Raw genomic sequence first — 15,912 nt, 5'->3', positions numbered from 1 at the left:
TCTATGGGGAAAATAGGGATTTAATTTAGCTTTTATTTATTTGTGCTTACTTTAATCCATAATAAGAAATAGATGTTCATCATCAAAATCCTGGAAATTTTCAAAAATCCTACCTAATAAAGAGAATATGCTAATTGACCATCACACCCTCACAAAACTGGCAGTGCCCACAGCCTATAAGAAGGGAATATGCTAATTGACTGCCATGCCTTCAAATATGGTGGTGCCCACAGCCACAAGATGGCAGCACCAAGTCCCCTCAGCCCCACCAGGGCAGCAGGCACACAGTATGGCTGGCCCCAGTCCCAGGTGGGTCCAGCTGCTCCACGTGCCTGCCTCCAGAGTCCCCCAGTCCTCTCAGCCCCCTAGCCCCCCAGCCGCCCAGGGTCAGCCCAAGGCTCAGGTAACCAGGGCTGGCCAAGGCTTGTGCTACCAGCAGTGTCAACAGCAGAGGTATGATTGGGGTGTTGCCTGCCCCTGATCTCCAGGTTGCCTCACATCCCTAAGGGCTCCCAGACTGTGAGAGGGGGCAGTCTGGGCTGAGGTACCCCCTCCTCTAGTGTATGAATTTTCATGTACCAGGCCTTTAGTAAATTTAATAACAATAAATTTTACTTTCTTAAAAAATAAAAATTATTTAATAATGAAATTAAAATTTTAAGTATCCATAATCATATTCATCAGGGGGAAAAAAACAAAAAACCCTCAAATAAATTTGGTGCTGAGCAGAGTGTGCTGGGGAGGGGTGAAGCGGGGTTTGGGAGGCTCTATCTCTGGTGCCTGAGATGTTGTAACTACCCCAGCAGCTTGTTCCATTTGCCAGAGCCTCGTTCACACCAGACTTCTGTTCATTTCCAGCTTAAAAAACGCCTTACCTTTGGTGCCCATACCAATCATTTATCCCAAAGAGCAAACTTACTTACTCTTTATGTTCTAGTCGAATGATGTCTCCATGTTGTACGAACTCCACTGGGAATGAAGGGTCGAGGGGATCTGCCAAGAAGAAACAAGCACTGGTACCTGAAACCATTCGCTCATGGGGCCAGTGCTGATTGAGGGCCCATTGGGAGTTACAGTACCGGCATGTGCTAGAGATGCTGTCGGGATACAGAGAGATGAGCGGGAAAGGCCCTGACTGTTTCAGAGGACTAGAGAAGGGTGTGTCCCAAAATAATGTTCGAAAAGACTCTTAAAGTCTATATACAGAGATCCTGCCCAAGAGGGTCATAACTTATATTACTAAAGAATAGCATGCAAAGGCAGTGATACAAAAACCACAGCAAGAAGAGGAGTGTGTAAAGGAACAAAGAAGGTGAATTCAGATGATCATCTGCCCTTTCCCCACAAAGGCTCAGGGGCAGCTGACTTGAGACAGGCTGAGCAAGATGGTGTTTGCTGGGGAGTCACAGAGGATGCCTGTGGCACAGGACAATCTGCAGGGGCTCAGGTGAGTGGGAGATGCCCTCTGTTCTCTCACAGCTGCAGCAGAAGGCATAGCCTGCAGAGAGCTAGCTGCCTAACAAAAAAAGCAAGATCCAGATACAACCCATGTCATAGGCCCTGAGAGCCCAAAAGGTGTGCCTCAGAGCAGCTTTACCTGGCTAGGCAGAAGCATACTAGCAGACAGCAGCCTAGACAGGCCCAGCGCAGGGCTGGCAGGTGCTCAGATCTCCAACTGACTGCTCAGTCCAAGGATGACCAGTAGGCAGCAACACTATCATATCAACACAGCTGGAGCTGTACCATATGCTAGGGTCTGCAATGCTTGGCGTGTTCTAAATTAGAAATGAGAGCAGTCCTCATGTGCCCCAGTTGGGGCTATTCACCAGCCCCTGGTGGCATGTCCAGGTAATTCTCTAGATCAAGTCTGAGCTTTGGTCCTGCTCTCTGGCTTCAAAATGCAGCTCTGAGAGCGAGATCTCTGTCTTGCTCACTGCTAATCCCCTAGGCAGCCAATAGCACTTTGAACTAGTAGGTGCTCAATAAATAACTGTTGGAAGGATAACTGAGATAGTAAACATGTCAAAGAATGCTCAGGAAAGCCCATCTCGATACCTTTCTCTGGGGGCATGAGAAATGTGCACGACTGAGAATAAGTAATCACACAAGAAGTGTCAGTTCCCCACCACATTACCTGAGTCTGTATTCTGCTTTTTGATAATCCACAGGTTGTTGTAGTCCTTGTGCAGATAGGTGGTGACCTGGGTGAGGGCGAGGGGAGGGAGAAGAAAAGGGGAGGGAGGAGGCCATCATTATTAGCACAACCAGCCACAGGACAATCAACAGCAAACCAACATTGCTTAGTAAGCCTTTCTGAATCCCAGCCACCAACCCAAGGGATCAGGTCTCCCAGCAGGACTCAGAAACAGCATTGAGTGAGATTCTCGCCTTCCTTCTGCATTTAGAGGACTTTTCCCACAAGAAGGAAGGACCATGATACCTTGTGTAACAGAGAGGATTTAGTGCATTTTAAAAAGTAATTAATCCATGGCCGGTGTTGCTCAGTGGTTAGAGTGTCAGCTCATGCACCAAAGGGTCTCAGGTTTGATTCTGATCAAGGGCAGTTAGCTGGGTTGCAGCTTCAAACCCTGGCCCTGGCACCTAGTCCAGTACTAGGTAATCCAGTACCATGGCGGTCAGAGGGGAACACTGAAGCCTGAGCTGAAGCCTAAAGAAGCTGAGTTAACCACGGCAAAGAGGAAGAGGGTGCAGGAAGCAGGGGAAACAGCGCAAGCAAAGGGTGGGCAGCATGAACGGGAATGGCGGGCTCAGTCCCACAGCAGTGTGGTGCTGCTGCCCTACCGGCGCAGAAGAGGCTCACGGACCTGCTGCTGGCGGGCGCCAATGCCCTCGGGGTAGAGGTGCCTGTGGGAGTGGAGATAGCCGATGGCCATCCGCAGGTTCTTCACGGTGATCACAGAGCCGAAGGCCAGGTCTAGGAGGAAGGCAGGCGGGGGTGGGGGTAAGGGTGAGTAGCACAGTGCTAGAAGCCACCGCTGACTGGAAGGGGCCTCCCAAGCCCTAGAGCTCATGACCCTCTTACAAACCCCACTGGGCTGAGGATACCCAAAGCAGCTGTGCCACTGCCCTCCTATAGGGTCAACTCAGAAGGGAGTTCCCTGCAGGGTGCCCTTCTTCCCTCCCTCCTACGCACAAGGAAGGACCTGGGTAGTAACAGTGCGATTAGAGCAGTTTGTAACAGTGAAAGATTAGACCCGCTTGTCCTTCAGTCAAGTCTGGACATACATTCAATGGAATAAAGGAAGAAGCATTCTATGTCGTTATCTGGAATGTTCCCCAAGATATGATGGTATGATACACAGTTAAGACAGACTTCTGTGCTTTTGAATCCAGTACCATATGAAGTAACTATTTTATGGTATTTGGGCTTTTTCTTTACTCCAAGTTTTTTTAAAAAAAAGTAGGGGGCAGGGGGGGCAGAGAAAACTTCATTTCTTTTTACTGTCCCTTTTCTCAATCCCTCAAACTCTGGCCATCCTGCCATTCCCCACTCCACCAAAAGGGGTCTCACTCCACCAGAGATAGCCCACCCTGTCTTCCTTCGTCCATTCACTTGGTCAGCAGACTGTGCCAATTATTACACTTGGATCCGAGGTGGAGCAGGCCTGGTTGCACCCACAGCAAGCCCGCTCTTGGGGAAAACGGCTTCATGCATTAATGTGCACAAGACAGTGGGCAAGTGCTCTGGCACATGTGACAATGTGTGACATGTGGGAGCCCAGGGCAGGGTAGGATGACTTCTCGCCCAAGGAGTAAGAAGAGGATGGCTTGATGGAAGAGATCACAGCTGAGCTCGGCTTTAGAAATGACGAAGAGAAATTTACACACTGCTGACCACCTTTGCTTTTTGAAATGCCTGCTGTTCCTCCTTCTCAGCCCCATACTCCCTCATGAATGGCTCCTCCGCAGCTCCTTTCCTAGGTCCCCTTCCTCCTGCAATCCCCAGGGACCTGACCTCAGCCTTTGTCTCTTCCTCTCTCTACAGTTTCCTTACCGGTCCTAGCACTGCCACAGCACTGATCACCCTTCACCTGGCTGATTCCTCCTTTGAAGGCATCAGCCCCAACCCCGCTGGCCCCATTGCACGATTTCCCCAAGTACCTCAAAGTCAAAGCCTCTGATGTAGAACTCAATATCTGCCTTTCCAAACCGACTTCTTTGCCTGCTTTCCTCTTTCTCATTCTCTACACTGTCTTGGAGGGCCCAGAGTTCTGGGCACTGTGCAAGGCACTGGGGACACTAAAAGACAGTCTTTGCCTCTAGGAAGCAATCACCTGGGCTCAAGTCCTTAGTGACATCTTGTTCCCTCATTTCCGTGTCCAGCCTCCCTTGTCTATGCCCGGTTGCCTTATCTCTGTCTCAGTCCAATGCCTGCAACAGCATCCCAGAGGATCTCTCCTGCCTCCAATCCCATCCTCCCCCTTGCCATCCTATCCTTAACCACCAGAGGCATCTCCCTAAGGCACAGCCTTCCTGGCCTCCGCCCTGCCCAACACCTCCACTGGGTCTCCAATGCCTGTGTAATGAAGTCAAACACCTCATCCAGACATCTCAAACCCTCACTATCTGGCCCAACCTATCTTTTTCAACCTTATTTTCAGGTACTTTTCTGCATATAATCTGTGCTTTGAGTTTTGCCCTGTCCTTGGCCTTGATCATGCTGTCCTTTCTGCCCGATATGCCCTCTCCTCTCTCTCCATCTGTGTAAATCTACACATTCTGCCAGGAGTCAGCTCCCAGACCATTCACTCTATCGCTCGCACCCTGTGTTCCCACTTTACGTACTTAACCCGAGCAGTCACATCATGCAGAGACTCTCTAAATCAGACTCTACACGCTGGAGTATGTCCACCTACCGCCTCCAACGTAGCTAAGCCTTGCTCAGTTACTACCTGTGAATAACTGAACACCCGTGAGTTACAGCACACCACGGTAGAAACTGACCAGCGGCCCTGAAGGTCCAAACAGAGCCTCTCTGGTTGGCCTTCCCACAGAGCTGCTTGGATGTTTTCACAGCCGCAATGGAGAGGTCTCTTTTTAGGGTCAAAGAGTTTGCTGCTCAGGACATCTACCTCTGCACTTCCTGTGTTCCAACTCCCTCTCTTGAGTACTAGTTCTGGAAATAACTGGATCTTTCTCCCACTTTGCTCTCTACAGACTGAAATAACTCAAACTATCATAGTCGTCTTTTCTAATTCAACTCCCAGCAAACCCTCTGCCCTGCATCAGGGCCGGGGGACACTCACACTCAGGGACGGAAGCGTTGTGCAGGGTGTTTCCTGAGAGCCGGGCCTGGAAGGCAGAGCTGAAGAAGCCATCGCCGGGACCGCTGTGGGAGAGCAGCAGGGCAGAGCCCAGTGAAGGCAGTGAGACCATGACTTCCCAGGAGCCTAGAAAGAGCCCTGCTCGGCTCGTTTATGAAGTACAGCCAGAGTGGCAGTGAGGCGTCGTGAGACAGATATGGGTAATGGAGGAGGAGAAACTGGGTCCAAATCCCACCTCAGCCACTTACTAGCTAGGGGGCCTTCGGAAGATACCTAACTTGGCTTAGCCTCTGCTCCTCATTTATAAACAGGGGATTTAAAGATTGCAAAGTAATTGTGATTAAATGAGATAATGGTACAAAATGCTGAACGCTCCTGATACTCAGTAGCTACTCGTTAAATGGGAGCTGCCGCTGATGTTACTGTTACTATTATCCTCACCCCAACTGCACACCTTATGGTGGCTCATCCCTCTTAGACACCAGCGGCTTTGTTTAGGCATAAGGGGCTTTTGGCTGTTAGGAAATTCTTTACTAAGGGTACTGGCCTTTCTGAGCATTTTGGATACCCAAAAGATAGAACCCAGGAGAAAACCAACAGGAAAACACCCTGGGTCCCCTCCTGGCATCCCAACCACAGACCCAGGAAATCACACGGCCCACCCATGGGCTGAGAGGCAGGAGGAAGACAGAGTGAGTGGCTGGACAGGCTCTGCTGTACCTGTGATTCAGCACCGCAAAGTGAACAGCATAGATGGCCGTGTAGAGAGCCAGTGGCAGCACTATGAGGCACAGAATGCGCGCAGTCAGGTGTTTTCCCACAGTCACCTGCAGACAGAGCCGGTGTTATTCCTTATGCCTTACAAGTGCACAGTAGATGTTTTTATGTGTAAGTCAGAGTCACAATAAAATTGAAAAACTAATAGCCATAAAGAAAAACTCTGTGGAAATGCTTTCCATAACACCCACCACGGAAACAATGCCGGGGACTGAACAGGAGTCAGCCCCCTGCTGCCTGTCCAGGCCCTCATTCTGGACACCAGACTGTCACTGCACCACCAACAAAGCGCGGCCTGTATCTTCAGCATCGTCACTCATCGGTCCCCTCTACATCCCAGTCACACCGGTCCCCTGCACTTTCCTGGAGCTTCCTGTATTGGCCAGCCCACCCATCACCTGGATGATTGCTCCTTATTTTAACTTCAGGCCTCTGTGTCTTCCCAGAAGCCCTCCTGTATCACCTGAGACTCGTTCACACCCTCCTCTGTGCTCTCACAGAACTTGTTGGTTGAACTATAATTACCTGTTCACTTATTTCTCTCTCTCCATTGTCTCTAGAAGGCAGGGATCGTTGTTTTATTCATCTGCATATTATGTCTCACACTTAGAGGATAGCACGTCTGTATTTTCTGAATAAATAAACTTGTTGGGACTTGGTTCAGAGGCCATGGAGCAGCATTTAGTAAAAGAGTCTGCCTCCCCTCAGTCGGAACCCTAGGTCTGCCTTTATGGCCTGTCTGACCTGGGGCGTGTTATTACCGCTCTAGGTCTTGATTTCTTCATTTGTAAAGAGAGGGTACTAACTACCTACCACACAAGATTGTTACGTAAGGAAAATGAGATAATGAAGGTAAAGCATATTGCATAAACTCAGCCCTGCATAAACAATATTGTAATAAACCTTACTGGCTTCCAAATCTGGAAAGCCTGGATCGGGGGAAAAAACCTGTGAATTCAGAAAGTTCCCCTGACCATTTCACCTGAGGTCCCCTGCGTCTACGCCTGACATATACCAGTATTTGGCATGAGCCCAACTGGACAGAATCCTCTGGCTGGGTAGCTTGCAGAAACAAATGCCAAAAATGAATTCCAGGAATGTGAGTCTATCCTCACCCTTTATACCGCTCCAGCCTCTCAGCCATGGCCCACTTCCCTGTCCTGCTGCCTACCTAGAGCAGCTGGTCCAGCCTGCCTGGGCCCAGAACACAGCCACTCGCGCCTGCAGCAGAGGCGGAGGTAGGCCACTGGCTCTGCTGAGCAATACTGGGGAGCAAAGACATTTCTATGAGCACTTGGTTCTCACCAATGAAAGACTGAGGTCTCCAAACAGGTGCCAAAGGTCTGATACGGTGTTCCATCCCACGTGCAGGATGATAAAGAGGCCAACAAACTTGACCCCTATAGCACCAGCCAGATTAATGCCAGTCAGGCTGAGCCAAAACCACCAGGGGGCAGAGAAGGGCCTGAAAACCAACAAGACACAGAGTTCAGTTTGGCAGCTGGAACCAAACTCAAAAGCAAGAGCATCGGTGAGCAAGGGCACGGGTCCTCTGACTCTGAGGGGCTGCGCTGTGCCCTCTCTGTGAGGGCTCCTAACCTCAGGGGACCACGTGGTTCCAAGGACAGTCTGGTTTGTGAAACTTGAAACTGCAGGGAGCACAGTGTGGGTGAGAGTGAGGAGGATCTTTTTCTGTGAGAGGGGTCAATGCTTTCCTGGATAAGTAAGCAAGAAGCTTTTCTTCAAGGGATAACCAATCATGTGGATGTCAGAGGGAAATCCAGAGAAGCCACTGAATTGAGTCAGTCCTCTCCTTTGTCACCTTTGGACCTGTCAGAGCCAGCATTTGTCGAGTGCTTACTATGTGTCAGGCACTGCTCCAAGAACTCTACACACATTAACTCTTTAACTTTTGCTAACCCCACAAGGTAAATCCTATTATTATCCTCTTTTATTAGTACACATGGGGAAAGCAAAGGACAGAGAGGTTAGGGAACACAGCTAGCAAGCGGTGGAGCATGGTTCCAACCAGGGCCGTCGGGGCCAAGGTTTGCTGTACTTACAGCTCCTAACACACTGTGCTGCAATTTTCTCAGTCTGGCAGCCTCCCCTGCCAGAGCGAACACTCCTTAACAGCCAGACCTAAGTCCCGCTGTACCTCCAGCTCCCAGCACAGTACCTGGCACAGAGTATGCATTCCAGAAACGGCAGGTGGAAATGAATCTGGCAAAGACAGGAGATAACCCAAAGCCAGAGAGACCTGGTGGCCACTGGATCAGGCTTTATTAGCATAACATCATTTAATGAGATAACATAATTTAGTGAGTGTTGTCATGGTGAAACCAAGTGGACTTCTAGAAAAGCCTAGACGAATCAGCTCTTTGGTTTGAATAGAATGAATGTATTCAACTCTCTCAGAAGTAGAAGAATGATTTGGAAAGGACTACCCTGGGAAAGATGAGGCCCTCTAGTACAGCTTTAGAACTTAGCAGGGCCTGCAGGGATCCTCTTGACTGCTAGGGGCCACTCAAGCCAGCCTTTAATACCTATTCCCACCGTTAGGTCAGGGCTGGATGTAACACCCCCCAAGGGAAGGGAGACAAACATCCCAAGCAGGATCTACCCTGGTTCCCTCCCCTCTAGGAAGGAGAGTGTGAAGGATAAAGTTGTCCTGGGGTCTCCTAACCAGCAACCGGTAGCTTATAAATTGGTAGGAAGGCATTAGGACCCTCCATAATATCCACAAACCTGCCCCCACTGTAAAAATGATAATATTCTTGAAAAATAATATAAATAATATAAATCGACATTTTCTTAGTCATAAAGCAAAAATAAATCTATAGAAAACTTTTTCAAATCTATTTTTATGATCTAAGTTTTTAAAAAAGATGGATTGCCTTAAATTCAGCCTCAAGACAAGTCCTCTAGGCACTTACCCTGTCCCTGGCCATTAGAGAAATTCTGGAGCTGCCGTAGCCTCTGGACCTCACCTACCCACCTACCCTTCTGCCCCCCCCACCCCCCCCCCGCCGGACACACACACACACACACACACACACACACACACTCCCAAAGATGGTGTTTCTGACCTGTCAGCACAGGAGTTGTACTTGACCATGCTCAGCATAGCAGCCATGATGAAGAACATCAAAATGGGGTCAAGGAGGATGTACTGGGACAGAGTGAGGCATCCTGTGTCTGAAAAACATAAGCTCAGTGGTCAAAAAATGGGATCAGAGATGGGTCCCCGAGAACCAAACACCCCAGCAATAAGTCCCCCTTGTGTTTAATTGCAGTCAAGACTAGATGGGCCACTGAGTCATTGGGGAGGTGGAAGGTCACAGCTTGGGGGTACACCAAAGCCCAATGATAGTATCTCACACTTCTTCGAGGCCCTTTACTCAAGAAAGGATCATGTCACTCATTCAGATAGAGCAGTCCTGAGATGAGGGCTCATTTCCAGCCTCAAAAAGAGAGTTCTGCCACCTTGCTCATATAGCCACAAATGACCTACACCTAGGGTAGTCTTACCATTTTGCATGAAGTCTACATTGGGAGTTCTCCAGATAGGTGCCAAAGTGAAACATAACTTCATTACATCATGTCCCTACTTAAACTCTACAATGTCTTCCCATCTCACTCAGACTAACAAACTCCTCATGACAATGCCAAAGTCTGCAGAGTCTCCCTACCTATCCAACTACCCCCTGCTACCAAGCTTCTTTGAGGCATCGCCCTTGCATTCAGCTAAAATTAGTTTAAGGAATACAAACTAATCTTTATAGTAACCTAAGAGAAGCAGAATTAGAATTTAGGCCTTCTTCACACACACACACACACACACACAAACCCACACACACACACACACACACTCATTCACATATTTATCTTCTTATCCAAACAACTGGAGCTCGTCTATGCCAACTCTCCCTTCTAATAATATAAAGGCTTGCTTCATACAAATATATATAATATATATATATATATATATATATATATATATATATATATATATATATAGAGAGAGAGAGAGAGAGAGAGAGAGAGAGAGAGAAAGTATTACTACCGGTAGTGAATAAAATAAGATTTGTAATACATTTACTTAATCCTAAAGTTACTTAACAACTGGGCCCAATGAAGTGTGGGATACTATCATTGGGCTTTGGTGTACCCCCAAGCTGTGACCTGTGTAAATGTGTTGATTTCCAGCCACGTTCACAGTGTAGCAGACAATTTCCCAAGAAATGTGCTAGAAGACAACTTACCAAAGGTGAGGAGGGCCGCGCTGAGCAGTGCTGCGGGGAGGGACTTGGACAGCTCCAGCACAGTGAGGTAGGCAAAGGGGATCAGCAAGGAACCGAGGAACGCACAGAACTATTTGGAAGAAAAAGAGAAGCAGTCAAATAACCAGATTAGCTAAGGCTCAGGGACCTACAAGCTCAGGTCTAAGACGGAAGACCCCAATGAGGGCATGACATGGTGACCTAAAATCAACTGGCACATGTATAAAAGAGAAAGGGGTGGTGTAATCGTGAGCCATCAAATCAAGCAGCATTTAGTTCCTTCCCACTGAGCACCAACTTTTTTGTGCACTGACACGAAATCAGCCAAGTTCAGCCAGGAAGGCGTGGGCGGATGGCTCACTGGTTTCAGGTGGGGGGTGTGGGTTGGACTACCTATCACTACTAGCTGTGACCCCGAGGAAGTCACATGTCTCTTTACTCAGCCTTCCCATCTGTGTAATGTGAAGAATAAGAGTTCTTACCTCAAAGGGTTTACACTCTGAAGATTAAATGACCTAAGTTTATTAACACAGAGAAAAGTACTTGATAAACATTAGCTTCTACTACAAAACTGTGGACACAAGTTAAGAAAGGCCTGAGATGTTTTAATATTGTAGAGAATTCTATGTTATTTCTGTTATTTCTCCCTTAGCCCTTTCCTTCAATCATACCAGGAACCACTCTTTAATCTACAGGTTGTATTTTTTATTTTAGCAAAAAGATTGCTTTGCGCTTCAGTAACTGGAGGGCTTTTTGTTTTGTTTTGAACCATAAGCCTTCTCTGTACCTCCCTACCCTATCCATCAAAAGTAAATAGGCAAGCCCAAGGGAATGGGAATTCTCACATTGGGGCTGTCACCTTTTGTTAAAAGAGAGCAAGATGCACTTGTGTGAAAGGAACAAGGCTGTCATATTTGGCCTTCTCAATTCCCATAACAAGTTCACAGTAAGTCAGGCCTATATCCAATTACTCATGCTATATGGTATTCAAAAGTCATTAAGAAGACACAAGAACACTTAGAATATGAACTTGAGGATACAGGACACTTCTTGTTTAGTATGGTATATGACCATGCAAATTATGCAACCATTTGCCAAATAAGCACTTAGTGTTTATCTCAAGTGTGTGAGCTCCTCAATGAAAGGGGTTTGTAAATGTAACTTGCTTTGAGAGCTCTACGTTGAAGGTCTTTTTCTTCACATTTCATTCAGCTACAGGTATGGAGTGGCCAGACTTAGGTGTTGAGGCCCTGCCATGCTCCATCAAGGCTGCTGCTGGGACGCAGGGCACAGAGGGAGCGGACACATGGCCTCCCTCCAAAGACTGGCACACCCATTGTGTGTCTGAAACCTTCATGGGAAAGAAGTAGGAACCCGGTGCCAGGAGAGTGGGGATGCTGAAGTCTTAAGAAAGGGCCCTCAGAGATAAGCAATACTCCAGCAAGTGCGGTCTGAGAGAGGAAGAACATGTAGCTTGCCAATGTGCTGAGGCCAATGCTGGGACTACAGGAGACTCCTGGTGCTGGGTCCCAGGCTGCTCTCCAACCTGCAGTCTGATGCCTCACATGGGCATAACAGATGACAGGATGAGCTTGTTCCTTTCTATGTAATCTCCACTATCTGTGGCCTCCCCTCCCCTTCTTACCCAAACCAGTTCTGAGTCTCTACACCTGAACTTCTACCGCAGCGTATGGATCCAGTCATCCTCCCCTCACCCCAAAGTCCGCAGTGTACACCTGCCACCACCCCATGATTTCCAACTGTAGCATTTGTGAGTGTGGCCCCAGGGCTCAGTGAGGCTCTTTCAAGTCAGGAAGCCTTACTCCTCTCATTCCCATGTAGTTGTGATGCTCATATCTGTCCCCGGGCTTCTGGAACATAAAGGTACCATCATACCCGCTCAGGTAGCCGGCAAGACCTATCAGCATCTGAGAGAAAGACAACAAACAAAAACAATGAGAGACCTTCCAGAGGAGATTCCTTCACCCCCTAAGCTTCCCTCCAGCAGCACCCAGGCTTTGGCTTCCCTTGACAACTGTCCATAGAAGGAGTTGACAATGTGACATTTTCTCCTGCAGCTGTTCAAAGCAAAGAAACTTTTGTCTATAGAGCTCACTGCTTGAAACAAATCCTCTCTTGTGTTAAGGCCAAGTTCTTGGGAACAGTGCAGACTGGACACTTAGAAAGAAAAAAATCCCACAATTTGAAGGGCAGGGCCAAGGAGGGGGTCGCTCATCTGCCTTCTTTCATTTGCTATGAAATAAAAGCTGATAGCTCATTCAGGAGGAGGGGAAAGAGAGGGGCTGATTCCTGGAGCAACTGGAAAATGAGGCTGCAAGTCAGAATGAGGAGGCAGAAAAGTGACCGAGTTTCTACACATCAGGATAGAGACAAGGAGGGAGGGGGATAGAAAAGAGGAAAGACAGCTGCATTTCCCCAGAGGGGAACAGAAAAGTCCCAGTGGGGAAAATGCAAAAAGGCCAGAGACTGGCTTCTCCTCTTTCCAGTATTCCAAGGGAGACAACCTTGGCACATCCCAAACCAGAACAAATCAACCATAAACTAAGACGAGAATCCTTCAAAACATTCGGGAGGGTCAGCCTCTTTCTATCTTTCCTTGGCCATCAACAGTGTAAAATTCTTTTCACACAAGCAATCAGAAGCAGTGAAAACATAAAAACTGCCAGCAAACACCAAGCATCTGTAGCAGCCCTGGGCAGCCCCAGCCCGACCAGCTGGGCTAGGCTGTGTGGAGGGAAAACCCCTCCCGGCAGCACTGCTTGTGGGGGCCTGGATTTGGACCACGGACCAGCTCACTCTTTTCTCTAAGTAGTTCCAGAGTCGCTGTCTATAGTTCATGTCCAAGCATAGAACCCCAAGTTCAGCAGTAAGTGATTATAAAGCCTTGTTTAAAAATAAAAATTAAATTAAAAGAAGGAATCCCAGGGTCCAGAGGTTAATTTAATGTAATTAATTTAATACAAAGTAATGGAAGGTATTGGAAAGACAGAGTCATCCAAAGACCCAGATGAACTAAAACTGGCAGGTGATAATCAAAGCAGATGCTCCTTCCTACCTGGGGTCTCGGAGGACAAGCTGCCTGGTGCCGATCTAAATTCCCAGATAGCTTGGCTGGTCAGGCACTCAGAATTCTGTTCCTTCTCAGTTCCCTCAAGGTTAAAAGTAGCCCTGAGCTAATTTCCTAACTGACTAACTCATTCAAATCAGTAAGAAAAGGAACAGCCTACTACAAAAATGGGTAAATTCATAGAAAAGAAAATACAAATCCCTAATAAACATGAAAAAGAAATGTTCAACTTAACTCATAAAGACATGCAAATGAAAACAGTGATGTAGCACTTTTTACTTTCAAGTTGGCAGTTTTGACAGTAAAATCACACCAGTGCTAACAATGGTGTGGGAAGCAAACACCCTCACACACTGTTGGTGGGACTATATGTCACTGCAAAAATTTTCAAGAAAACCTAGCAATCTCTAACACAAATTTAAATGTCCCTTTAATTCTCTAGTTTACCCACTGAGAATCTTTTTTATATACCTGTACAACTATGAAAATATATAGGTACAAGGATGTTCATGCAATATCTTTTGCTATGACTGAAAGTTGGAAATAATATAAATGCCCATGAATTAAAGAGAGGTAAAGTAATTTATAGCACATCTATAGAATTGAAAAATATAGTCATTAAAAAGAATGGAATAGAATACATTTTTATGTGCTAATGTGGAAAGAATTAAAGAAACATCAAGTTGCTACCCTGACTAGGATGGCTCAGTTGGATGGGCATTGTCCTGTGCAATGAAGGATTGCCAGTTTGATTCCTGGTCAGAGCACATGCCCAGGATGCAGGCTTGATCCCTGTGAGGGGTGTACAGGAGGCAGCAGATCAATGTTTTGCTCTCATATTGATGTTTCTCTCTCCCTCTCTCTAAAAAAAAAAATCAATAAACTATTCTTTTTTTAATACAAATTGCTGAACAATTTTAGTCTGATCTGGTTTGCATAATATGCTGTTCATGTGAACTTAATAAACATAATATTTATGTTTATAAATATGTACACACTTATATAATAAAAGCCCAGCGACCAAAACAGTGGAATGATCAGAACACCACAGCCCCTCGCCCTGGCTGGCCCTGCCCCACAGGGAGCAATTAGGAGTGACCAGGCAGGCAGATAGAGGTGGTTAGAGGTGATCAGGCAGGCAGGAGAGTGGTTAGGGTAATTAGGCAGGCAGGCAAGCAGTTACGAGCCAGTGGTCCTGGATTGCAAGAGGGATGTCAGCCTTCTAGTTTAGGCCCACTCCCGTAGAGATCCCTGTGGGATCAGACCTAAACCCCAAAAGGTCCTAGATTGTGAGAGGGTGCAGGCCGGGCTGAGGGACTCCACCCCGCCATGCACAAATTTCATGTACTGGGCCTCTAGTGTTTGTATAAAAAGTTTCTGAGAGGATACATAAGAAACTTAACAATGGTGACCACAGAATTACCTCTGAAGAATCAAAATGAGGGAAGGGCCGAAACCAGTTTGGCTCAGTGGATAGAGCATCAGTCTGCAGACTGAAAGGTCCCAGGTTCAATTCAGGTACCTTGGTTGCGGGCACATCCCTGGTAGGGGGTGTGCAAGAGGCAGCTGGTCGATGTTTCTCTCTCATTGACGTTTCTAGCTCTCTATCTCTCTCCCTTCCTCTCTGTAAAAAAATCAATAAAATATATTTTTTTAAAATGAGGCAAGGTAGCTTTTGATCTTCTATTTCCTTCTGCACTGATGACTTTTTTCCTATGTGCAGGCATTTTAATATCTTTAATAGTACCTATTAGACTGGAGCCCAGGTGCCCAGGGCTGGGATCTGCATAAAGTGTCAGGTATGGGCTTCAGTACTGGAAGAGAAAATGCCTTACTCACTCCTTAAAGGGCTTTTGACTGGCTTGGCCTTAGAAACTATGGAAGCTACTCTGCTTTCTCTCCCACAGTTTTCTAATTTGTTCATCGCTGTCTTTCAGCCAGGTAGAGCGCAGGACCACCAGGAGGTAAGTGAGAGGAGCAGTGGGACTGCACTCCCTGGAGGCAGGCTTAGAAGCCTCACATGTCTCTCTCCACACAGGGCCAGAAGTGAGAAGGGAAGGCGTCAGGAAAAACAAATCAGCCAGTGTTTTCAGTCTCCACTGTGCCAATCGCAAGGGGACTCCAAAAGCCACAGGCTCAAAGACTAGGCTGGGTTTCCTACAAAAAGCCTCCTCTCCAGAGGTCTGGTTCCCAAGCTTTATTCTTTCTCTCCATTTATTTTTTCTGATTTTCGATTGAGATAAAAGTCATGTACTGTAAAATGCACCATGTTAAAGTATACTGAGGTTTTTAGTTTATTCATAAGATTGTGCATCCATTACCACTACCTAATTCCAGAACATTTCATCACCCCAAAAAGAAACTCCGCACCCATCTGCAGTCACTCCTCAATCGCCTTCCCCCTTAGATCCTGGCAACTACTAATCTTCTTTCTGTCTCTGTGGATTTGCCAATTCTGGACATTTCATTTAAATGGACT

The 15,912-nt window shown here is 47.1% G+C and overlaps 1 protein-coding gene across 1 annotated transcript in view; it reads right to left on the bottom strand.

Moving 5' to 3' along the window:
- Positions 1 to 15,912, bottom strand: part of POMT2 (protein O-mannosyltransferase 2) — a gene marked incomplete at its 5' end in the record, with an annotated part of 33,106 nt that overhangs the window by 11,942 nt on the left and 5,252 nt on the right. Inside the window, 9 exon segments of the mRNA XM_084891503.1 lie at positions 924 to 993; positions 2,135 to 2,201; positions 2,826 to 2,935; positions 5,268 to 5,350; positions 6,006 to 6,112; positions 7,368 to 7,527; positions 9,152 to 9,260; positions 10,328 to 10,436; positions 12,169 to 12,273. Coding sequence (XP_084747629.1) covers positions 924 to 993; positions 2,135 to 2,201; positions 2,826 to 2,935; positions 5,268 to 5,350; positions 6,006 to 6,112; positions 7,368 to 7,527; positions 9,152 to 9,260; positions 10,328 to 10,436; positions 12,169 to 12,273 — 920 coding nt within the window.

This window comes from Pipistrellus hanaki (assembly GCF_964339955.1).
Source record: "Pipistrellus hanaki genome assembly, chromosome: 1".
NCBI lineage: Eukaryota > Metazoa > Chordata > Mammalia > Chiroptera > Vespertilionidae > Pipistrellus > Pipistrellus hanaki.
This window is presented reverse-complemented; position numbering and strand designations above follow the sequence as displayed.